Genomic DNA, 25118 nt, shown 5'->3' with positions numbered 1-25118 from the left:
CCAGCGAGCACAGCTTTAAATAGTGGACTGATGGGCAGCCCTCTGCTGATGATTGGTTCAGTCCTGATTGGAGGAAGCAGCAGGTAGGTCTCCTCCCACATACAGTACACACAGCAGGCCCTAGCCAGTAACAAACTAATACTTGAACCCACAATGTAACACCTTCATCTCAAAATGTTTTGTTCCAGGGACCCCCAGAAGCGAAGATTTGAGTTTAAAAAGTTATTCAAAGACTTTATCACGATATTTTAATACCCAAAGAAAATGGTTAAAGTGGTTAAAATGTAAAATGACAGCACAGGGATGATTACACAGTGTATTCAGAGTGGGGCTTGCGTTGCATGCTGCTCACCAAGGCCTGTCCAGAGTGGGCCCAGTTGAACTCGATGGCCACGTTGAGCTCGGTCTTGGCGGTACAGCTGAGCACCAGGCGCTCCCCCACCGACAGCCTGACCAGCGGGGGGGTCAGGGTGAGGTCATGGATCTTGTATCCTGCGGAAAAGGGAGGGAAGACGTTGGCCCTGAGAGCTCACGGTCCATTGTTCTACTGAAAGTACATACACCCCTCTCTCTCTCTCTATTCACACACACACACACACACACACACACACACACACACACACACACACACACACACACACACACACACACACACACACACACACACACACACACACACACACACACACACACACACACACACACACACACACACACACACACACACACACACACACACACACACACACACACACACACACACACACACACACACACACACACACACACACACACACACACACACCAATAGTAGGCATATGTTTTATTTTTTTACCAACAACAGCGACTATGTAGAGAGGAGACTTGAAGGTGTCGTTGCGTAGGCGTGTCTGGCAGAAGACCACCCCGGCGTAGCTGATCAGGTGACTGGGGACTGTGAAGCCCCACCTGGCGTCCCACTGACAGTCCTTACCATCTGGATACAGCTCCTTCTTAGGATACTTCTGACACGCACACACAAACACATGCACACGCACGCATGCACACGCGCGCACACACACACACACACACACACACACACACACACACACACACACACACACACACACACACACACACACGCACACACACGCGCACACACACGCACACACAATCACACAATCACAACTCATGTCAAGTATCATGTCATGACACCCAATTTGATGTGCATTATTAGGCCACCCATTTGATATGATTGTTTACCGGTATATCTATGCTGAAAAATCCTCAGTGTTCAGAGAGTGCACAAATGGAACCAAATGGACTCGTTCGGGTCGTATATGGTTGTAATTATTTTGTACACTCTCATAGTTTCAGCCTCATTGGTCCATTTGGTTCCAAACTATGAATCATTTAGCTGGAGGACCCCGAGGAGTCACGTTGAGGACCAGTGACGTAAAGGAGACCTTTGAGCTGTGGTGCAGTGTTGTGTTTGTGACATGCAGAACAAAAGATTGAGAAATCTACGTCTTTAAGAATTCACAAGTGACCAGCACCTTCCAAATCAATGCACACTATAAACCAGAGAGTTCAACTAATACTCCAGAACCCACCATGGGAAAGCAGCTTTTAATTTGACATCAGATTTCGTAACGACAAATACTGGCTGCAGCTTGACCATGGCTTTATATTTTTATTTCAGTGTAGTATTCATTTATTTTTTAAAGAGGCTACGCTAGTTTAGTTTTTGAAGAGGCTTAATATTAAAATGGTCACACACATCCAAAGCTCCCAAACAATCAGCCAAATATTCAGATTTCCTAAGGCCATCATAAAACTCATTAATTATATACACAATATACCACATGACATGCCTATATAGACAGAAATAGTCCATACAAAAAGCCAGTCACATAATAGACAGAAACAGATATAAGTATATGAATTTAAAAATATATATATAAAATACCATAAAAATTATTATAATTTATTTTTTTATATATTAGTTTACCTTCATCCATGCCTTTATTCCATCACGACTATCGACCACTGCAACCCCTTATACTCCAGCATTAGCTACTTGGGCTTTTGTGGCCCGTGACCCTATAGACTTTGGAACGCCGTCCCTGAAGATCTGAGACTAGCATAATCAGTGCTCTTTTTCAAATCTCTTCTGAAAACACACCTTTATGTCAAGTGTTTCTCTCAGGATTATTTTAGGTCTACTGTTTATTTCTGTTGATTTAACGTGTTGGTGTTCTATAAAGCACTTTGTAACCTTTTTTTGAAAAGCGCTATGCAAATAAATTCCTTATCATTATCATAGTTCATTGTAACATGAGGTATTTGTCGGGGATGAGATTCAAAAATGTATTGGCAAAATGTCTAGTTCTTGCTATTTCGTTTTAGTTAACCCATTTTGAGCGGGAACCCCTTTTGGTGGTTATACATACATTATGTTATAATTTAGCTATTGAAAAATAGCAGATCTACAAGCTCATCTATTTTTGAAGAATCGTTAAAATGTGCCTCAAATCTTTCCGAAAATTGTCATGATTTAGAAGACTTTTTTTTTTTTTCGACGTCAGGCCTGAATAAGCATTCTGCTGAGTGACCATAGGGAAACTTGCTTCATTGTATTAGGTGACTGTCCAGGGCAAAGGCCTCAGTGATTTTCCAAACTGCATCCAAGTGGAATGACACTAAAACTGTGAGCAGGTCACAGGTTCTAAGTGATGGGTGGAGGTAGCACAGACAGGAAATGGAAACCTGCTAATTGTGCCCCCCCCCCCCTCTTTGTGCTGACTGACACAATGAAAAGTTTTATGTTCAGTTTCCAAAAAGTCATCATCTGTCGGCCCAATACATTCTGCCTGAACAACAGTAGTGAGGCCTATAAAGTAGTACACGCTCACAAATGAGCGTGTACATTTGACTGAATTCTCATTGATCTTTTGCTGAAGTGTTCACTATTTCTGCTGCACTTTTATCCAATAATGACACGCACAAAACATGTGATGACTGGGTTGTTAAAAAATCTGTGGGTCCAAATGGATCCTTATGAGTCTATGGGATCCATTAACCACTTCCAATAATATGACATATAAGATTACAGTTTTATGAGCTGGGGGCGTGGGGTATGTCATATAGCAATTTTAAGCATGTTAAGAAGCGCTTTCGACACCCCGTGGAGTGCGCAAAACGGCCTTGAATTAGTCATGGGAGTGTTTAAGGCGTGTTTGAGAGTTACCCAATCAACATGTCCGTACTATTTTCTTTACCAGTCAGCTGATGTCACATACGGAATGCGCACTTTGGGGATCGTTATATTACATTTCTTCAGGCTGGCACCATAGAAGACATGACATATGACTTTGTCACATTTGGGTTAATTATTCCTATTGCACTGCATGCTGTCACCTTTATGCCTCAAAATAATTAGTTTATATTGAGAAACACCAGTAAAATTATATTTTAATTTAAATTATAATTATATTATATTTGAAATGAGTAATGAGTTGAATGCGTGGTGCGTAATGCTGTGGATGGTATATGGTCTTCGCTCGTAGCATTTTATTGAAGAAGACTTGAATCGAGTGTGATACAGCGTATGAAAGCAAACTTCCCAAGGATTATGGAGATGGTTTTCTTTTTTTTTTAAGATTGAGAAATGAAAGAATTATGGCCGCTTCTAATCTCAACATTTCACAATAAAAAGACGCATCCAAAGAGCTGTTGCCATGTCTCATAGAAACAAGTAAATAGGTCAATAAAAAAAATCCCAAAATAAGCGCATATAACAGGGGTCTGTAACCTATTTTAAATGAAGTGCCATGTTTTTATTTTCTAGATAGTGAGTCTGCCATATCCAGATTAATTTTAATGACACCACATTAAAATAGAAAACATATTTTGATTGTCCACAAATATAAAGTTCTTCCATCTTTTTAAATATTTTCTTGCACATTGTTATAATGATCATTATATATCCGCCTGCAGTCAGAGTTCATAGTTTTAATGAATGAATGTGATGCATTGTGAGCTGGTAGATCTGCTATTTTCAAAAGTAATCTTGGAAAAATGTAATTACATTTTTGGATTAGCCGTCCTTAGTTGGGCAAATGCATTCATCTGGGGATCCTTGACATGGGAATGTGCTGTGTGAGGATCACTGGTTTAAACAACATTAGGAGAAAAGCTCAAATAACCACTTTAGAAACAAGAAAAGCAACCACAACTACCAATATTTACAAGCAACTTTACAGAAAAAGAAGCCGCTTATAATAAACAGACTTGGCAACCCTCCCAGAGCCGCTCATGTGTAAAATCAAACATTGCTTTTTGCGTTTATGAGGTGGTCAGACCCACGTCTAATCGTTATGCGCTGAGTGTTTCTAGGTCAAGGGGCTTAATAGCAAATTGCGCAAAGCGAAAATAATTAACATATGGACACTCCCACAATGCTAAAATATTCAGGAACGCCGTATGCCATACGTGTGTGCGTTCAACACGGGACGATAAGGCTTCTATAATACCATTGTGCGCAGACCGAGGCCAATTTATGTCTTACCCCAGTGTAAAACGGACATTCAAAATGGGGCCATATAACTCTGACAGTATTGTACTGTACACCGGGTGCATTAGTTTGCCTTTCAGAGTTAAATTAACACTGAGGCCTTTACCATTTATATTGGGGTCCCAGAGATAAAACCATATCAACTAGGGGCATTACCTAATAAGCTATATATGTTTGGCACAGTAGCAGACAGTGCTTACGGTGTGGAGGGTGACATTCAGATCCTCCATAGAGCCTCGGCACGGTATCACCACCAGCTCTCCTTCACGGATGAACACTACCTCGTACTCTTTCTCAGATGGCACGAAGGGCAGCTTCTCATCTACAATGACACATTTCATCACAACTCTAAGCATCGAAAGGTTACGGGATAAGATGTTTTTCACCACAGGTTAAATGTCATATCATTGTACCAGAACATCAACAAACAGTCGTATGTCCGTTGAGGTATAGCAGCGACAACCATCTCCAACCACTGCAGGTGTGCTAGTGTAGTTATTATATTAACATTATCTGCGGTGCCGATTGGTTAAAATCAGATTGTATTCATTTAAGTACCTCCCAGATTGTAGCTTTACATCACTCGTCATGCTAATTACTCCACTACATCTCAGAAATAAAATAGTTATTTGAAAACTTTCGTTTTTAATTGGATAATGAAATTTAAGTTATATACAGTAGCTATTTGAAAATAACAGATCTACAAGCTCACAACGTATTGCACCGTGGCGTGTTGTGAGCTTGTACTGTAGATCTGAAATGTTGACAATTTCTCTGAAAAAGGTTCTGCATAAATGAGAACTTAGAGTTTTGTGTACTACTTACTTACGGTGTATTTTTATGCCAATACTTTTGTACTTTGACTCAAGTAAAACGTATAAGCCTTTGAACAGAGTACTTCTACCTTTGTGGTATTGCTACTTCTTCCACTACAGAGAGTCACGCCGTTCGTCCTGAGGTATATGGTAAAAATGGAGTCCTACCGTTGACAAACATGTAAACCGAGGCGGCGGTTTTGCCATCCTCGACCTCCAGGTCTTTGTAGTAGCAGCGGTACAGGCCTGTCTCATTGGCCGTGGCGTTAGAGATTGTCATTGTGGTGCAGAAAAGTCCAGAGCCACTGCAATCGGAGGTGGAGAGGCGACTGCTGGAGTAAGGAGTGGTCCACGTCAGGTACTGCCGACCGCTGCATGGGAGGTCAATGAACACTGGGATCAGTCGGATTCTCATAGACACTTCCCCGGTGGCGAACAATGGCAGAGGAAATGGTTGCAAAATGCAGCATGTGTGGTTTAATGAATCCTTTGAGCTTTATTATTACACACGCATTAACGTTGTTTTAACTGGTCGTTCGTAAATTTGCAACTCTGAGCGCACTAAAAAAACTGAGCACATTCGGTGCGCATATCCAAAACCACCCATAATAGCACCCATGGCAAAAACAAATCTCCCATGGGAAGTAGACTAATAATCACATCGATTTTAATGTAAAGAATCTGTTATGTGCTATTCAGTGATATGTTTTCTAAATATATGCAAGCCTTGCCGAGCCATGAGGCCCATAGGGCAGGAGTCTATCTCGTGTTTCTGTAGCATGAGGCAGCTTGATGTACAAGCTACACCCCCCTGGACATGACGCTAGTATGTCACAGGGACTTATACCCCAATACAACCCTTGACGGTGAGTGCCAAGCAGGGAGGCACTGGGTCCCATTTTTATAATTTAAACAAAAGACAAAGATCTCTCACAAATACGGACAGGAACATTACTTAGCACTGGAGATTGGCAGGTTTAATGCCACTCCAGAAGAAGAGAGATATTGCTTGTTTTGTGAACTTTTTGTATTATTGCCCAAAATATGATGACATAAGGGAAAGGTGTCTTCTATCTGTGGGGATTTCCTAGATTTAAATGACTATGAAAAAATGTGTTGCCAAAGGGACTTTATTTGTCAAGATGGGAGATGATAAGACAGAGTACTCTGTATATACTGTATAACTCTGGGCTGTAATGTAATGAATTAGGAATATACTGTAATGTAAACATGCTGTAAATGCAATTGTGAAATGGTGTCTTATAAACCCATGAGGGTTGGGCACATTGTGTGCAGGACACGAAAATAAAGAAACAATCAAATATAGTCTTTGGCATGACCCAGCTAGGGTTCGAACCCAGACCTCCCAGTCTCAGGGCAGACACTCTAACCTCAAGGCCACTGAGCTGGTAAATTATATACAGTATACATCAGAAACATAGGTTACATTTTAAATGGGTGTGGGGGGCAGTAAGGCAACTGCATTGGATGGGGGGGGGGGGGGGGGGGACAAAAAAGGTTGAGAACCACTGATGTAAATAAAGGGACTATGATGGATAGACAAACAGACAGACAAGGGACGGACAGATTGATGATTGTCTCTGACCTGCAGGTGAGCTCCATGCTGTCTGTTTTATTGATCCTCAGGATGCCACTGGCATTCATTGTAGGAGGGTCCGGCATGTACCGCAGATCTAGAGCTGAGGAGAAGGAAAAACAGGTATGATCCAGAGGGCTGCTATATGGCAGTGGCTCTCAAACATTTAATTTCAAGGACCCCCATAACCTTTGACCTTTTGGAATCCCAGGAAGGAACCCTGAGGGTCCCTGGACCCCATTTTGAGAATGCGTTAAGGATTCAGGGCCTGGTGACAACATTGGACCCCTGTTATATGTCTTTAATCTGTGGTGCATTTGAGTCCTAACACTTGCAATGTATATGTATTCATAGCACCACTGTAGTCTGAAAACACACACTATGACATTTTAATTAGGTACGTGTTTACATTTTTCCTGTGAGCAAAACACTATGAGAAACAAACGGAAACATTACATATTAATTCATTGCCATAATAAATAAACAGATACTGGTTCTCTCTCAAAAGTCTCAAAGGAGCGAATTAAAGATGGTGAATGTTTGGTTTGCTGGCTAGCTATGGCTGGCCGGCTATTACACTCAGCCATTTTCCATTGCCACAGCAAATGTCGGAGCTGTGTCAAAACAGGAAGCCGGGGGAAGATGGGCCGGGGCAGACTCAATAGCCAGAGCTCTGGAAGGTCTAGGTGGGGTTCCTGTTTCTGACTGAGGACACATACAGGACTGCAGCAGAGCAGAGCTGCCCTATAGAGGCAAACACACCATCTACACCAGTGGTTCCCAAACTTTTTCATGTCACGGACCCCCAAATTGATCCCCCATTTGAAAAGATATGCCAGGGACCCCCATAAGAGAAGATATTTACAGCTCTAGCAGATATTCTCAACCTGTTTAATTTCAAGGACCCCCTGTTTGACATGCATTAGTCTACGGACCCCCATTTAATGGCATTTCTATCTCTGCGACCCCCAATTTATATTGTAAAATCAATGTAAATGTTAACTCTGAGAGTGTACAAATGGAACCAAATGGACCGTTAGGGTCTATTTGGTTACAAACTATGATTTAGCTAGGTACACCCTGGAACTCCCTCAAGGATCCCTGGGGGTCCCGGACCCCACTTTGGGAACCGCTGGTCTACACAACCAGGGAACGCTTTTCACTGACTGGGAAATCTGAAGTCAAGTTGAAGAAGTCAAAGAAATCAAACGACTTTCAAATGTCAATGTATTCAATCCCAAATTTAACACAAACATAATAAAGGTGGTGGCACACTGGACGCGTTTTTTCGGGAAACACGCTGCTAAAAATCCAAAAAACGCAGCAGTGTGTAGGGACCTTATAACTAGCCAAAATACTGTTCCTGAAGAAACAGTGTGGGCTCGAGTAGCTCTGTAATCAATGATGATGTATTGACCTACATGGTGTCACAGCCCCCCTCCCTCATAGTCCTCCTATTGGTTGACCCACAGAACATCACACCAAACTTTCAAAGCCAGTTTTTGCCAATTAGGATGTAATATGAAAAATCAGACAGATCTGTCTTGATCACATGGCTATAGAGATACCGATTTGTAGGATTTTTGGCCAGAATCTAAAGGAGTAATATTAAAGAAAAATGTGTTTTACAAAAGTCGGCCTCCTGGACCCTGGTGGCGCTATGAAAGGCAGATGTGAAAAAAGGTTTTCCTTGGCCTCTATAGGGAGTATGTTCCATGCGTGCATGCAACATTTCACACGGTTCGGTAGGCTATAGTTATGTTGTTGGAGGTAGAGGTTTGGAATTGGCATCCAGCTGCAGTGTGTGTACAGTTTCGCAGTGACTGGGCCAACGGTGCTGGAGATTAGCTGGTAACACATGCACTAATGAACACACACAAAACATACTCTCACCATGACCCGGCTGATGGAGACAATAATAATATACAGTAGTAATAATAATAATAATAATAATAATAATACTTAAAATGATCATTAGCCTATTGTTATCATTTAGATAAATCAATGACTTTATTGTAAATACATGCACCTATAAGGATTATTCTCTCCTAACATGGGAATTTGTTTTTTTATAACTATTAGTATTTATTTAAAAGTTCAACCAAAAGTGTGAGCTTAATTAAATTGCCATTTTCCACAACATTATTAATATATTTCTCTGGATGAACAGAGCAGGCATATATATGCACGTAATGATTACTAGCCTAATCTAGAATTGCTTGCTTATCCAGCCTATGGGCGCGTTCTGAAATAGCGCACTGAGCCCACTGTGCAATGCAAACTAATAGGAGAGTGGCTCCGGTGTGGTATTTCCGAACGCGCCCCATTCGGTCATTGTGTGGATTTATACCGAAATGGATTGGTTTAAAACATCAATGATGTTTTGTCTGGTTTTGTCTGTTGCATATTCACAACTTTCTCTACAGCCTACACTTGTATTATCGTATTCGTATATAATAATATAACAAAGGGTTATTTTACATATACTTGATAGAAACGATAGCTATATAGACTATTAGACAATTTATAATAATATATAAACATTCCCAACAGTCTCGGAGTATTTAAATGCATTATAGGATGATCTCACCAAAGACCCAGTGGATGTGTAAAATCAGCCCCAGAAGCGGTATGACGGACACTGCCAGAGCCATCATCCGGCGAAAGAGACCCTCACGAACATCCAATAACAAAAAGTTTGGAACACCGGCGATAATGAATCCTATGCGGTCGTTAGAGGTCCATTTGACAGATCAATTGACGTATCGATTTCTAACCTATACGAGTTATTTTAAAGCAAACAAAACAAAACAAAAACATGGAGCAGTTCCCAAAATGTGCGCGCTGGTCAAGCGTGCGCTCCTGCAGTCATGGAGTTGATGGTGCTTTGGAGGGAGGATGGAGCGCAGTGGATAGTGTGGGCGCAAAGGGAGGAGTGCGTATGCGTAACTTGTAGCCTACTCTGGGTGGGCTGAGACTGAAAATAGTTGATCTACAAGCTCACAACGTGTCGCCATGCGACGCGTTGTGAGCTTGTGGATCTGCTGTTTTCAACTCCCGTTCTCAGTGAATCACTATAGCTATACGCAACGTGACTATAGTATGTTTGGTCATTTTGGAATGTCAAAGGCTATAGCCTAAAGTTTCCTGTATAAACATTCATTGTTAAAAGTCGTGATAAGGCACTGATTGATTTAAGATAATTCCAAAAAGCTAAAAGAGGCTATAATAAATAAGCAATTTTTAATCTTTAAATTGTGTTAATCTAGATACTTGACAATAGGAAGACAGTGTTTCAGAAGATGTGTGGGGATGAGATGAGGAGAGTGCGTGGGTGTTGATGTTGGCATGCATGAACTGTGGAATGTTTGGATGTAAGGGGGGGGGAAGTAGCAACTCAAATGTAATAATTGCTCATAATGTAATAAGGGCTCATGATGTAATAATTTAAATGTAATACAAACTCATAATGTAATAATCATGTATTACCTCTGTTGACAAATGTAGGCTATATGGCACAGATTATTGAGAAGTCTTACACTGTCATATTTATTACCTCTGTTGACAAATGTATAGACTTTCTTTTCCAAACATTTTAATTGCTATTTTTATTGTCTTTCTTTAATATAAGTCTTTTAAACATTATTATCCTACTCCTTATAGAGTTAAATTAACTAGAACAGTGCCTGGCTGTTGGGGGGTGATCAGGTGTGATTATTGGCTAATAAAGGGCGAGGTTGTGCATCATTGTGATGTCAGAACATCATTGTGATGTTCTGACGGGCCAGCTCCACAGGCTCCACAGGCCAGCTCCGTAATGTATTGAGTATCTGGGGGTGATCATTTGGGCCCTGTCCTCTGCAGAGGCTCTACCGACGGACTCGACACCGGGCACTGCACTCCGTGTGGTGGTGTGGAACGCGTGTCAAATTTGAAGTCGGTGGGGCGAATGGTTTCCGAGTTACTAGACGTACAGAGACTTGGTGCATTTTTCACCCTTGTGTCATGGGGGACATGGGGAGAGCAACAGACTTGAACTCATACTTCCTTCATGCCTGAGTGTCCAAGTTGCTCCTTTACACCTGACAGGGGGAGTTTCCCTGGTTGGACGTAGCGCGTGGAAGGAACACGTTATTCCAACCAGTTCCTTTCCCCTCCATCAGGCACCCCGGCTGGCAGGGGGAGGCAATTTAGAGACCAGGATTACTGCATGTTTTTTGTGAGGGTACTACCTATCCTAGGGGACACGGGGAGAACATGCAAACTCCACACAGAAAGGCCCTTTCACCAACCCCGCCTCGGGTATGGGCACTGATGACGCGGAGGAGGAAACACACCGCCAGCACCCACAGTGTCCCAAGCGGGAATCGAACCCAGGACCTTCTAGCTGTGAGGCGACAGCACTATACCACTACCAAAATCCCCATAGTTGGGGCCGTCACCCAGGCAGATGCGTGCACGCGACCTCGCCCTTTAGAGCAAGATCGCTTCTCGCCCCCAGGTCGTCTTACTGGATATTATTATTATTGTCTTCTAATCACAAAAAACATGCAGTAATCCTGGTGTCTAAACTACCTCCCCCTGACCAACTGCATCGGAACGTGTTCCTTCCACGCGCTACGTCCGGCCGGGGAAACTCCACCCTGTCAGGTGAAAAGAAGCAGCTTGGACTCCTCATGCATAGAAGCAAGCATGAGGTCAGGCCGCGGCCCCCCGGGTTGTCAGAGGAAGTGTAGCGCCCAGGATTACATTAGATAATTGACACTGGGTGAAAAAATGGGTTGGAAAATTGTGGGATAAAATTGTGGGAAATAAAGAAAAAAAAACCTACCGGTAGTCATGATTGGTTGCCCCCTAAGCCAATGGGAGTCTGACCCCATACTCTGTAACGCCGCTGAAACGATGCCAGCCAATCGCGACCTAGTCATGATTGGCTGCCTCCTAAGCGGAACTCTGCACCCAAACCAAACTCTGCAACCATAGACATAGGATGGATGTCGCTTGAAACACTGTTTATCTGGTTCTTTGTGACACAAAAATTATTGTGCCATAGTGTGTTCAATCACATGAAGAAGAAAAAAACTGAGCGTTGCAACATACATTTATTGGGTTACCCCGGGTCGGATCGGGTGATTGGAAGCTCCGATCACATGATTTTCAAAAGATCAGAATCTATATTATTATATATTTTCAGATGGGAGTCGGCGGCCAAATACATATATATTTTTGGGGGTCCTTGACATGAAAATGTTTGAGAACCACTGACATAGAGTTTTTCAGAAAACTGTCATGATTTAGAAGACAATTTGTAGAATCGGTCTCGGTCGAAATGGGTTAACAAGGTTTGGATACCTGTCAGGCAGTATCTTTATTAAAGTAATGTCAATTGCCATTAGGGAAACCTAGACCTTGAAGAGCTTGAGGAGAGTTTGGTTCATCCTATTGAATTGAGAGATTTGATCTATTCAAACATATCGAATAATCAATGCAAAGTTCGCTTTGGGCCAATCATTTCTCAGTTAGTAACAGTGTGGAGAGCAGCTGAAAAAATGTGCAAGATTGATTTGAAATGGAATTTGTTTTCCCCAGTGTTCAACAATGATGGTTTGCTTTTGGATGAACGTCCTATTCGTTTTCCCAGATGGAGTTCCAAGGGGATTCATATGTTCTTTTCAGAATTTATGTGATATTTTTGCCTGGTAACTCTTTTTTTTCTATTTACAACTGAGAACTGCCATGAGGACTTATGGGGTTCCATGGCAGACCCTTGCAATGCACCCTTTGCATAGTCTTATCTGTCAGTTAGATCAAGAGGTTTTGTTTCCACATTGTATGCTTTTTTTATTAGAATCTAATTATGGGACCTTGCCTGTTGATACTGTATGGAGGAATGACATACCAAATCTAGATCCAGATTGGAGCTGGGACACAGTGTGATCTAATGTTATGCTGTCTGCTAGGAATCCTGATCAACAAATTCATCTAAATTTTGTTCATCGAACGTACTTGACCACCATTATGGTTGCTACGCACTGGAAACCTCCTCATACATTGACATCTCGCCAATGGGCTTTAACCTTTAGATATCATCTATCTGGAGATGTCAAGGGCAATATTACACGGAGCGAAAGAGGAAAACATTAATTAAATTTGGTCTAGTATTGCAGATATGGTCAAGGACATGATTTAGTCTTTATTTTCCTATTGCACAGTGGTAGGAATCTTGGCACAGGTGTGCATTTTGTGGCATCTTTGGTCCGGGGGGAGGGGTGGTTGGGATTGTCTGTTTTTTTTGTTTTTTTATTTGATTTTGTGTACCATTTATTTTGTGTATTATTGTGTAGTATTGTGTATTACTCGTTTTGTTTTCTTTATTCATTCATGGTGTTAACATGTTTGATTGTGTTATTTGGCTTAAATAATAAAAAAGAGCGCCCCTCACTTCACACAGGTGTTACCCAATAGAAAAGTGTAAAACCCCGCCATTCCGAAACATGGAAGTGAACCTTCGGAATAGCGGTGTTTCGGAATGGAGGGGTGTACCCATTTTTATCCTCACAGTCCCCATTCCGGGGTACACACAAACACACAAAGCTGGGCATAGGAGCCTAGAGGGGCTATAGCGCCCCTCAAAAACAAGGCTGAGACTAATAACAGTGTGGCTTCCCTGTGGATCTGTGATGTCATGTTGATGACGTCATGCTGATGATGTCAAGTTGTGGCCACAATAATGTACCATTGTCTATTGTAGGTGAAAGAGGAATGATCCTCACGTTGCAGCAAGGGCAGATTGCAGAAGGCGTGCTCAGCCAAAAGTTGATCTCTACTCTGCATTTCATATGCACTGATGTTGTTGTGGTAGTACTCTCTTATCCTGTCATGGATGCCAATGTCCTTGACATCCCCAAGCCAAAAACGAACTTGGGGTGACAGGGCCTTCCCTATGAAACTAACTCCCAGCTCGCATGATCAAAACTTCCCCTTCCTCGTCACGTTTAAAAACCACACTCAAAACCCACCTTTTCAGACTGACATTCCCTACCTAATCCCCCTTTTTACCGTTACTTCTATCGTTTTTAACTGTTTAATATAGTTTTCCCTAATAAAATGTAAAGTGACTTTTAGTAGCCTACTCAGAAAAGCGATATTTTATATTAGTATTATTAACACTCACAAATACAAACATCTTTGTCCCGATGATAGTGACAGAGTGATATGAAACAAATGCCGGAGTGCCTCTGGTGCTAATTAAGACAGACGATTGTAGTGGTGTCCAACTTGAAGATGTCATTAGTGTATCCAGATAGATTGTTGAATCCTCCAAACTGCTAATTGCCTATAATACAGCCAACTGTGTGCGTCCTCCTCCACACTGTACGTTGTGCACATGTTCAACACAAAGTTGTGTAAGCCACAATTTGTGTGTGTGTCCACTCAAATTACTGTGATTCAAAGCAGTGGAAAGTGGAAAGTAAATGTTCTTCTGAAGCCAATCAACAACATTCATCTATATCATATGCTAGGATGCGATGCCACTGTACAATGCTTTGTTCAAAACCACTCAGGCGTCCGTGTGCCTGCTGAACTTTGTTGTGACGTAACAGACACATGCTTTGATTCCAAGAAGATGGTTTTGGTGCAATTTCAATGACTTTATGAGCTACAGCTGTTTATTAAGAATGTAACAGGGATTGCTGTATTCTATATATATTACCGTTTGCTTTGTTTAGATATAGTTAGGATAAGGTGGGTTGGGGGGGAGTTGCGCTAGTTGGTACTCCATAGTCTTTGCCATTTTGTTCCCTGTGTCTTATATGGTAGCAAAAGGATGGAGCAATGAATACAGTCCCATGTATGTTTGCAAACAAATTGCTCAATAAAAGTGAAAAGCACAAGCGCACACACACACACACACACACACACACACACACACACACACACACACACACACACACACACACACACACACACACACACACACACACACACACACACACACACACACACACACACACACACACACACACACACACACACACACACACGCGCTGGTGTCCTTCTAACGGTGCTCCATAGAGAGCATATTGACATACTGTATATATGTGGTACACCAGCTGTACAGTGGAGTGGCACAGAGAAAAAAGCTCCAGGGGGTCATAAATACAGCACAGAAGATTGTTGGCTGCCCTCTCCCCACACTGGAAGAACTACACAGATCCCGCTGTCTTAAAAAAACATTATGAAAGACACTTCCCACCCCGGTTACTCACTGTTTGAACTGTTGCCATCAGGCAGACGGTACAGAGTGATCAAGTCAGGGACCGTAAAACAGAGACCAGGCTTTCCTCCAAGGTGGTGGAAAGCCTAAAAATATATTTCTTTATTTCCCACCACGGAGTAACCTCGTAGCCTCGGTCCCATCCCATGCTTATAGTTATCTGCAAAAAGAAAACGGCAGACTATCCAGCATGTAACCTCGCCTCACCAGGCTTTCCTGGAAACAACTTTAAAATACCATATGGCACAGCATAGGTTTCTTAGTAGTGACAAAGAGCCATATTTATTATGATGGAGGTACAGTATGAAGGCCTCTCAGGGAGAAGGATGACGTTCCAGGACCAAGAGGCCTGTTCAGCCTCAGCTGGGGGGCCTGGGGCTCATGTGTGATGGTGTCTGATGTTAGAGTGTATATAATTATTTGATATCTCCGTCAGTCAACGCACTGCAAGGCTACAATGGAAGCATAATTCTGACGGCCCACATGGAATGGACAAGTTAGGGTATAAACTAAATTAATTATTTTATATCTATAATGGTATATGTCTCTACAGTGAGGCTACAGTGAGTAGCAGCCTACTACTATAGCCTAGAATAACCCGTTCTGAGTGAAACTCCTCCCTATGCACTGGCCCTATAGCCCCCACGATAGTAAAGCATGCGCACACACACACACACACACACACACACACACACACACACACACACACACACACACACACACACACACACACACGCAATTTATGCGACACACAACTTGCTTCGGCCTTGTTTATCAGCCTACATACACGTCACAGAGGCTGCTACTCATACAGTAAAAACAGTGCATATGAATGTGCTTAACATAGTGCACATTTTCATGTCACTTTTCACCCCCAAGTTGACAATTTTTTCACAAAAAAGAGATAAAAACAGGGTTAAAGTGGTGATGAAACTGCTTTTGATGCTATACAGTACAGTTTGATGCTATATTACAGTACCCCCTGGAACCCCCTCAAGGACCCCTGGGGGTTCCCGGACGCTATGTTGAGAACCACTGATAGTGGATGACTTGAGACATGACACATCATGCTGCTCAGTGACCCATGAAGCTTAACAAGAAAGTCTTCTATGAATAACCAAGTGCGCTGAGGTTGTGTGAGCCGCCGCCTTTGCAACAATCGTGGGGAGAAAAAAGTCACCCCAGTTACTGCAGTTAGAGGGAAAACATTCAACTATAAATGACTACAAACACGTCACAGCATCGCAGTAACTATTAACCCGGAGCAGATATAGGCTTTAAAATGCAAGATTGAACACAATTCAATCTTTACGTGCACACATAAAGGTTATGCAGAAGACAATACAGTTTGTTTCACTGTCACACGCAACGATCAGAGGCTTCAACGCATTACAAATGGTGCCAAGTCAGTTCATTTACAGGCTTTCTCAGCCAATTATTTGAGTTTTTGAAAGTCTAGGTTTTAAATGTAGTCACCCTAAAACCAATCTGGGAACCCATTCTGTAAAAAGAAAAAGGGGTGATTTGTTTTTTTCTTTGTTTTTGCAGAATCTGTCTTTTACCCTAAAACTGTCTGTCTGTCTACTATTGTACCTACAACCACAAAGACTATGGAGTCCATGGGGACCGTAGAGGTTGTGCAGTGTGTTGGCCAGGGGCCTAGAGAGGGTCCATCTCTTGGCACAATGAAGACAGGAGGAGGGAGCCAGGGGGACAGGCAGGAGAGAGAGAGAGAGAGAGAGAGAGACAGGAAACAGTACACAACTTCCTCAGACAGGATGCTGGAATCGAATGCCTCAAAGACATTAGCGAGTCCGTCACACAAACACACTCAACTGTCTTTAACACATTACTGCAAGGCCCACAGGGGACGCTTCAATGTTTTTCTTCCCAACGTTCCCATACATTGCTTTACTTTACATTTGAACCTGATGACATTAAGGCTGCAACTGGCAACTAGAAAAGTCGCAATTTTGAAAGATTGCAAAGTGTGGTTGCCGCAATGTTACATTGCGGCTTAGGAATCCACCACTCTTGGTCTTGGTCTTTCCCTAATGGGACTGATCGAGGGTAGCTACTGGGACGTAAGTCTGCACTTGATAAGTCTGCACTTGGGTCGCCTGAGCGAGGGGTATGATGTTCGACAGACCCTGATGATCTTGGGATACATCACTGAGGATACGTCCCAGGTGCATCCATGCAATGTTTTTTGTTATAGAAGTGCATGCTAAAAAAATAAAAACGTATTCAAAAGAGTACTTAAGTAAATGTACTTTAGTAAATGTACCTCTGCCAATTCCTGACAGTCCCGTCTGTTTACAGGAAATTGGACACAGTGACCAGCGTGATTGGACTGGGCCAGTACTATTTGTTCATTGGCAAAGAGACACTAATGGCATATAAACCAATTATATTATCAAGATGAAGAATCTGTTTTTAAAATTGATCAATCTGGTGTTCTCCATTGAGTTACATAACCTCCACCTGAGCGACCATAGAACTGGAGTGACTAGATTGTTATAGAAGTGCATGCAAAAAAGAAAACGTAAGTATTCAAAAGACTTCTATTTTTTTGGGGGTGATAGCCCCTTCTATGTCCAGCTTTAGGTGTATGTGCACAAACTTGAAAATTCTGGGGTTGACAACAGAGTATACAGAATCTTGCAGTGGGTCTGGTCCACAAGATTCGCTACTCTACCAAGATACCCATGTAGGCCTACCTGTCTAAATAATTCCTTAATGTCAACGAAGTTCACACTCACAACACCAGAGGGAGTTCAACAAACCATGTGCAACCCAGATTCGGCACAAACAAGGGACTAAATTAATTTTGCTCTTATGCCACAAAAATGTGGAACGCCCTAACAACAGTCGTTAAGACGTGAATAACTCGACTCCTTTAAAACCGCTCTCAAAGGGCACCTATGGACCGCTGCAATTCGAAACTGGCCCCCGTAAAATCTGAATCCCCCCACCCCTCTTCCCCTCACTTTTTTTCCTTCTTTTTACCTCCTTTTTGATGATTTCCTGTTTTTGGTTTTATAGAAGTGTATATTTACGTCTCTAAATGTTCTGATGAATTGAAAACCGTGGACCCTATCCAATTGTAAACAAGTGTAATGCTTTGGTGTCGTCCAAAGTTAACAGTTTTTGTATTGAGCTTGAAATTCTGCAAACTGTTAATACATACTTCACCCTGTATTGAACTGTACTTCCCTGTGCTTTTTTCTTGCAAACTGCAAATAAAGTATTCAATAAAAATAAAATAAAAAACATTCCATGTAGGCCTACGTGCTTTAAGGTTATGGGGTCCCCAGTTCAAATAGGCAGAGGGGTGGGGGGTCAATAAAAAAGGTTGAGAAGCTAAACGTGCAAAATAGTTCCTTTCTTTCACATTTTCTATGTTCATAACTTCATAGGCTACTCGTACTGTACTGGTCTGTACAGTTGCATCATAGAGTTGCATACTGACAATGAGCAGCACCGCCATCTGCTGTACACTTTGTATTACAGCTATAGGTCACAGTCTTCAATTTTGAGTGACATACGGTAATGACACTAAACGTCCATTCACTGTTCATGGTTGTACAAGTTAAGACATACATAATATAATATAAAATGTAACGGATTAAGTAACTCCAACTTGCCACCACTTTTCTTCCAGGTTACTCCGGAACGGCGGAACCGTTTTATTTGTTTCTTTTTACAACGGGGACGTTTTTTCATGCTGCACAAAAACAATGAGGCGGTGGTCAGCATGAGCGCAAGCAGCAATTATTACAGTGTGGTTAATGCTGTCTGGTCATTTTTAGCTGCATGTTTTCTTTTGGCATTTTGCGTCCATAAAATTTCGCTACATCTGCCAAAAAGACCGGAGAGATCGCGCGTTTATCTGTTATTTGAGGATTTGATTCGATACGGGAAAACAAAGCAACAGATAAAACGGGACAGCTGGTTGCATGTCTTCGATGTCCCCAAAAGGTGACATGCTTTCATTTTTCTTTAAATACTGTCAACATTTTCTCCTATAGCTATAATGACATGTCCAAAATCTGGAAGCCAGGTTGAAAGTGGTCAAGAGGATATGTTTTTCTTTATTATCTCTGCCCTAGAATGTCTGATATTTTACATTTCATTTCACACACATAAATCTCCGCGCGGCGTGTGTACTACTCACCCAATAAATGCCGAACTGAAGTCCAGGAAGCGAAGTCTAGCATAGGCATTCGGAGTCTCCAGATGGGTTAGAGCGACATGGACCACAGATGCTATTGCATCGTCAGTGGAGCGGTTCTTCCTATATGCGAACTGGTGAGGAGTTGTCATCGAGGCTGAAAATTCCTCTGATCAGCACAAACGTCATCAAAATTGACCTGGGAAGCACAAATGGGGTATATTTGCACCGTGCGTTGTGATTGGTGTGGGGTAATTAATTACACCACCTGCCGATTGTGTATGTTTACATATTACAGACAAAGAGTATAATAAGGTTTAATCGATTTGAGATGAATAGAGTATGATGGACCCCAATGGAAACAAGCCAATAGGCTTACTTGGGTTTAAATCCTCTTCAATAGCAGACCTTGTATTGAACTTAGCTCTAGTCCATAGCTCTAATACAAAATGAAACGGCATTAGAGCCGTGGACCAGAGCTATTGAACTGTACTTTCCTGTGCCTTTTTCTGCAAACTGTTAATAGATAATCAAAAAAGAATCTGTGTTGTCAACCATTAGATGGTTCTGGCACTTCTATGCAGTGTCTGTTGTGTGGAACGGTGCCCTTATCGCCATGCATGTCAACCAGCCCTACCCAGTATGGTTGACTGACATACTGGGGTTCTTGACCGGCGTGCCGCCAAGGACAATAAGTCAAGGTAGGTTCAACTTCAAACCCTTCTAACATTTACAAAAAAATACCTTATCTGCAAGTTCGCAATGTGTTGCAACAGTTGCATTGTGAGGCGTTGCGTCACAGGTGCACGTGGGTGAATCCTCCGTCAACTATATCTGCCAGACATAACGTAGCAGACCCCGGCTGGACTGATGATTTTGACTGACACTATTCCAAAATGCACTGTAGAAACTGAGAAAGATACAAATATACATCACATAAGTCAATCAATAAATCCATAAACATACACACACAGCAAAGGATAGGCCTAAACAGCATAAATAAACCATGTTCACATGAACCCTTAATCAAAGTAGCTTCATCACTACTGTGAACTGTGAAGCATAACTCAAGAAACCCCTTTGTATCAACCATGAATACAATCAATACAAACCCCACAACAATAAGACCATCAATCCAGTAACCATAAGCAGTAAAAATACAAGATGACAAACAATAAAAGGATTAACCTTGTTCCCCTTCCAGCCAGGTGCTAATAAAGTGGCATGTGCAGTTTGTTACAGGGCTTGTTTGGCCAGCCGTCCTTAGTTCCTTCGTTGACAAACTTCTCCATGTATTGCTATTCCTCTCGTGGCAGTATCTGTTCCTCTTTTGTCATCAAAGTTTTTTAATGATTTTTCAATAAAGCATACAAAATTCACATGACTTACACAAAAGAAAAAACAAACAAACAACAAAACACAACTAGCAGTAAAAAAAAAAAGTTCTGTTCCTCAATCCTCTACCATTAAGATGGGCAGCTGGCATTTATGATCTAATGCAGGTGAACTTGCTCATTTAAATTCAACTGATTTGTCCCTGTGGGCAGGAAACCCTTCAAATAAAGGCACTGGAGAACTGACTTGGGGTAGGAAACACGTCAAAATAAAAGCCTCAAAGACAACACAAATTGACCATGGAAACCTCCCTGTGGGTCTGTTACAATAACAGCCCAAACCCTTGCATCCAGCAGCCCAACCCAGTAGTCACTTTGAGTGGCACTGCACGCGGAAACCTGGGACATGTACTGTCATCATCATCATCATCATCATCATCATCATAACCTTTATTTAAGCTCGTAGTACAATTGAGGTGCAGGCCCTCATTTTCAATGTAGCCGAAATACAAAACACAAAATCAACAAACAAAAATCAACGACTGTATGTCGGACTCCGTCGCCTCAGTCTTAACCGGCCATGTATGTTGGACTCCGTAGCCTCCGTAGTCTTAACTGACCATCATCCCTACGGGCGAGACTTCCACTCGCCAAGTTTCTGGCAGAAGCCCTTGACGGATGATTTCACCCTTCTGGGTCACAGGCGCAGCTATTTTTGAATAGCTGAAGTATTAAACAGGGTTAAAGGGTCTAAGTTACTGTTCTTTATTTTGATGGGGATACTGCAAGTCTCAGTTGGAGAATCACTGATCCAATGTGTGTACAGTGTGACTGTGTTTCTGTTCTTGTCGTCGTTGTGTTTTAGTTCCACAGGTGTCTACGTTGCTCGTGCAGCTCCTGCTGTGGCTCCACTCTTTCAGGAGACTGTTGGAGTGTGTGTGTGTGAGTGTGTTTTCTGACGGGGTCATTCATGTTGTCCAGTATGTGTTCGGCATGGGCTACTACGTCATCCTGGGGCTGACGGCCCTCTGCTCAGATCACCAGGGTGCTGGACAAGGTGATTCTCCATGATCGATACTGTATAATTATTAATAACAAACTTTATTTGTATGTAGCACCTTCATACATAATGTGGAAGTCCTTTACATTAATATTGTTTTGTTTGATTCCATCAAGGACTACTAGTGTTTTTAATAATGCTTTAAAGTGCTAATCTCTGGATTTTGACTCGTGACACTTTTTTGAGATGTTTTCTATCCACAAGCAATGCATGGCCTCATGGAAATAATTCAGTTGGAATCACTGTGTGGCTTCTGGCCCCCAGTCTAACTGGACCAGAAAGCAAGCAAGCACACTGATCCTCAGATAGGCACCCTAATTGACAATTATAGTGAATATGCTTCTATTCCCTGTTCAGGAGCTCCTGAGGCCCCCCTCCAACAGTTGGGTTGGCTTCATGTGGGGGGAATCGTGGTCTTTATTGGGGCCTCGTTACTGCAACACTGCTCTTTGGTCCAACTGGCCCGGCTTCGCACAGGAAGATCAGGTAAACCCACAGACCTTCACTGAACTATTAGTAACTGAATGGCACAACTCTTCCAGTATGCACCAATAACATACTTTCACCCTGCTGTCCTTGTTTTGAGCATGCCATTAAAGCCGAAAACTTCCAAATTGACAAGAAAATTATATATTTTTTTGTCGCACAACAAAGTAAATGTGGCTTAAAGGACCACTTCACCACTTTTCAACCCATCTTCATATAATAGGTCCTCACTAATAATCATGATAAAATGGCACAATTTCTTTCTACTCAGTCTGTGTCTCATAGGAGGGCTGTGGGCAGTTCAGAAACCCACCCACCAGTGTCATCATCGATGGAGAATCAAAGCTATAGAAACTGCAGGCATTCTAGTCCTGAAAAGTTGCAATACAAAAATGGAAGCCATTGTTCTCACGATAATAAAAATCTAAACATTTTTGTAAAAGAATATTGTTTAAAGGCGTAGTGAAATGAAAAATATGTTTTTCACACTTTTAGACCACGTCCATGTACATTTTGGTACATTTTCATTTTTGTGTATTTTCTATTTTTATATCAAAAGTCCATAAAATCTAATTTTAATTACTTCCTGAAAACGAAAACGTACTGCGTGATGACGTGTCGAGGCCCACATCGATAAAAGCCAATAAAAATGAAGCTCATCCATTTGAGTCCCCATATCTGCGTGTCCGTCCTACAATGTCCAACACAGCTGCTACTGATTACAGAAATCCTCCGTTTTTATTCCCATTCAAGATACCATCCAGACAGTATTACTCGGTTTCAACTTAATCATCACGCTAAAATATGTATCTGAAAACATTATAGGGTAGAAATAAGCCACATAACAGTAAACTGGTACATCTGGCCAACAATCTGACTTGTAAACAAACACACTACATGCGTCCTGCTGTAGCTACCGTCCCATCGCCTGAAGGGATCCTTCTGCACCATACTCCTTGCTGTTCCGTTTCTGTTCCGGAGGTATTGCAAGATTTGGCTGGGTTAACGGTGCCGGAGATTAGCCGGTAACAGACGGGCGGGCGGACGCACACACAATCTTGCAAACTTTGAAAGCCAATGTTAGCCAAATAGGATGGAATATGAAATATCGGACAGATCCATCTTGAACACATGACTATAGAGTTACTTGCGGGATTGTGGGATCTTTGGACAGAATCTGGAGGAGTAATATCTAAAACGGCGCTGATTGTGTTAAAAGAATCTGCCTAACGATGGTGTCACTGATGGACGGGCCCACAGCCCTCCTATGAGACACAGACTGAGTAGAAAAACATTTTATCATGATTATTAGTGAGGACCTATTATATGAAGATAGGTTGAAAAGTGGTGAAGTGGTCCTTTAAGTGGTTGACCTCCCATATATCCTGTGTTCCATTTATATCTGGTAGTGTAATTATTTTAGTGTCAGATTCAGCAGAGTTTCTCGAAACTCAATGCACTCGAAACGTACTACGTGTCCACAGCTCTGTTTGCCATCTTTGGCGTGCGGATGCTGAGGGAGGGCCTGAAGATGAAGCACAATGAACTCTGCTGATATCCACATGATTCTGCAAATTCTCCACCACGCCTTTCAACCAAAGCCTGTTTAATGACTCCGTCATCAGACTTCCTATTCATGTTTTTCATCTTTGACTTAGATTTCAGTTTTATTTATTTGTATTTCGTTTATTGCATGAACATAGAGAGACTAAACGAGGACAAACTCTTGCTTTTTGAGTGGTGCAACCACTCCTACAATCAGCAATGTCCATGTACCTACCTGTGTGTACACCTGTGTACATGAGCCTGAGTATGTTACCGATTTATACCAGTAGGGGGCGGCAGAAACAGAGGGAGGGGTAGTGCTGTGTAATGAGAGAGAGAGAGAGAGAGAGAGAGAGGGGGGGGGGGGGGGGGGGGGGAATTGCACCACTCAGTTCACACGTGTGTGATTTTTTTCTTTTTAATTCTGACATTGCAAACAGAGATGTTATTAAACAGTGGCTCTTTCTTAACAGGAACAGTGGAAACACTGGCTCACAGGATGCCAAGTGGAGGCGGTTTCGAGTTTGTGTCGTGCCCCCACTACTTTGCAGAGCTGCTAGTCTACGTTTCACTGAGCCTGGTCTCCGGAGGCCTGTCTCTCACCTGGTGGCTGGTTGTCCTCTATGTGGTCTTCAACCAGGCCCTGGCTGCACAGCTCTGTCATGAGTTTTACACGAGCAAGTTTGAATCCTACCCAAGACAGCGCAGTGCATTTATACCTTTTGTATTGTAAATTGTAACTGTCTCCATCCTTGTGAACATTGTGAACCAAATGGCAGAAAGGTTGCTGGACCAATATGGATTTTTTTTTTTTGTGGCAGAACACTATTACTGTCCTCATCCATTTGCTAAAAGCTGTCAAGAGAGAAAACGCCTGGTTGTGCCAGATTCCAAAATGTAAATGTGTGTAAATAAACATATGAATGTGTATTTCTTACCATATTTTCCTGTATATGCGTGTGTGATTAATAATTTCAATTTGTGTTGTATATTTTAGTTTAAATACTTATTTTTTTTATGTATAAATTAATCGTTTGTTTACTTTAGCGGGTACTTTTATTCTGAAGAGCTCGGCCATCGAAATTCTTATATTTGCTTGACAATATTTGCTGCCTTGACACACTGACTTCAGTTTCCTTTATTTTTGAAGTCTCTCAAAAGCTTGAACCCATTTTCCACCGTCACACGACTGACAGCGCGCTTAGCCAATCAACGCTACGCACAGCACGTGCGTAAAAATGCAACGTCCACGTCATCCTTCCGACGCTCCAATC

At 42.1% G+C, this 25118-nt stretch overlaps 2 protein-coding genes across 4 annotated transcripts in view; one reads left to right on the top strand and one right to left on the bottom strand.

The window, feature by feature from the left end:
* The window catches only part of kdr (kinase insert domain receptor (a type III receptor tyrosine kinase)), a 34340-nt gene extending 24493 nt beyond the window's left edge, over positions 1-9847 (bottom strand). Inside the window, exons 1-6 of one of the 2 annotated variants that reach the window (XM_080771213.1) lie at positions 9558-9847; positions 6977-7070; positions 5539-5741; positions 4756-4877; positions 836-1004; positions 353-492 (exon numbers count right to left, since the gene is read on the bottom strand). In XM_080771213.1, coding sequence (XP_080627339.1) covers positions 353-492; positions 836-1004; positions 4756-4877; positions 5539-5741; positions 6977-7070; positions 9558-9624 — 795 coding nt within the window. In that variant the 5' untranslated portion in view covers positions 9625-9847. The remainder of the gene's footprint in view (positions 1-352; positions 493-835; positions 1005-4755; positions 4878-5538; positions 5742-6976; positions 7071-9557) is intronic. The other variant, XM_080771214.1, reaches the window with a different exon arrangement.
* Positions 9848-18983: 9136 nt separating this feature from the next.
* On the top strand, positions 18984-24786 carry srd5a3 (steroid 5 alpha-reductase 3). Of its 2 annotated transcripts, none has more exons than XM_080769346.1 (5): positions 18984-19226; positions 19981-20120; positions 21619-21810; positions 22171-22299; positions 24324-24786. In XM_080769346.1, the coding sequence occupies exons 1-5, from the start codon at positions 19003-19005 to the stop codon at positions 24575-24577; spliced, it is 939 nt and encodes a 312-aa protein (XP_080625472.1). In that variant the 5' UTR covers positions 18984-19002; the 3' UTR covers positions 24578-24786. The 2 variants fall into 2 exon arrangements, with proteins under 2 accessions (XP_080625472.1, XP_080625471.1); XM_080769345.1 differs by having other exon boundaries at positions 24318-24786.
* The last annotated feature ends 332 nt before the right edge of the window (positions 24787-25118 follow it).

Source organism: Protomyctophum bolini (assembly GCF_963924005.1).
Source record: "Protomyctophum bolini genome assembly, chromosome: 8".
Lineage (NCBI taxonomy): Eukaryota > Metazoa > Chordata > Actinopteri > Myctophiformes > Myctophidae > Protomyctophum > Protomyctophum bolini.
This window is presented reverse-complemented; position numbering and strand designations above follow the sequence as displayed.

Excerpts from the sequence above, each read along its gene's own strand:
- srd5a3 (XM_080769345.1), top strand. The coding sequence starts at position 19,003 with ATGAGCGCAAGCAGCAATTATTACAGTGTGGTTAATGCTGTCTGGTCA. Across the intron at positions 19,227-19,980 it reads GTCTTCGATGTCCCCAAAAG|ATGGTTCTGGCACTTCTATG; the intron begins GTGACATGCTTT and ends GTCAACCATTAG. Across the intron at positions 22,300-24,317 it reads GCTTCGCACAGGAAGATCAG|GAACAGTGGAAACACTGGCT; the intron begins GTAAACCCACAG and ends CTTTCTTAACAG.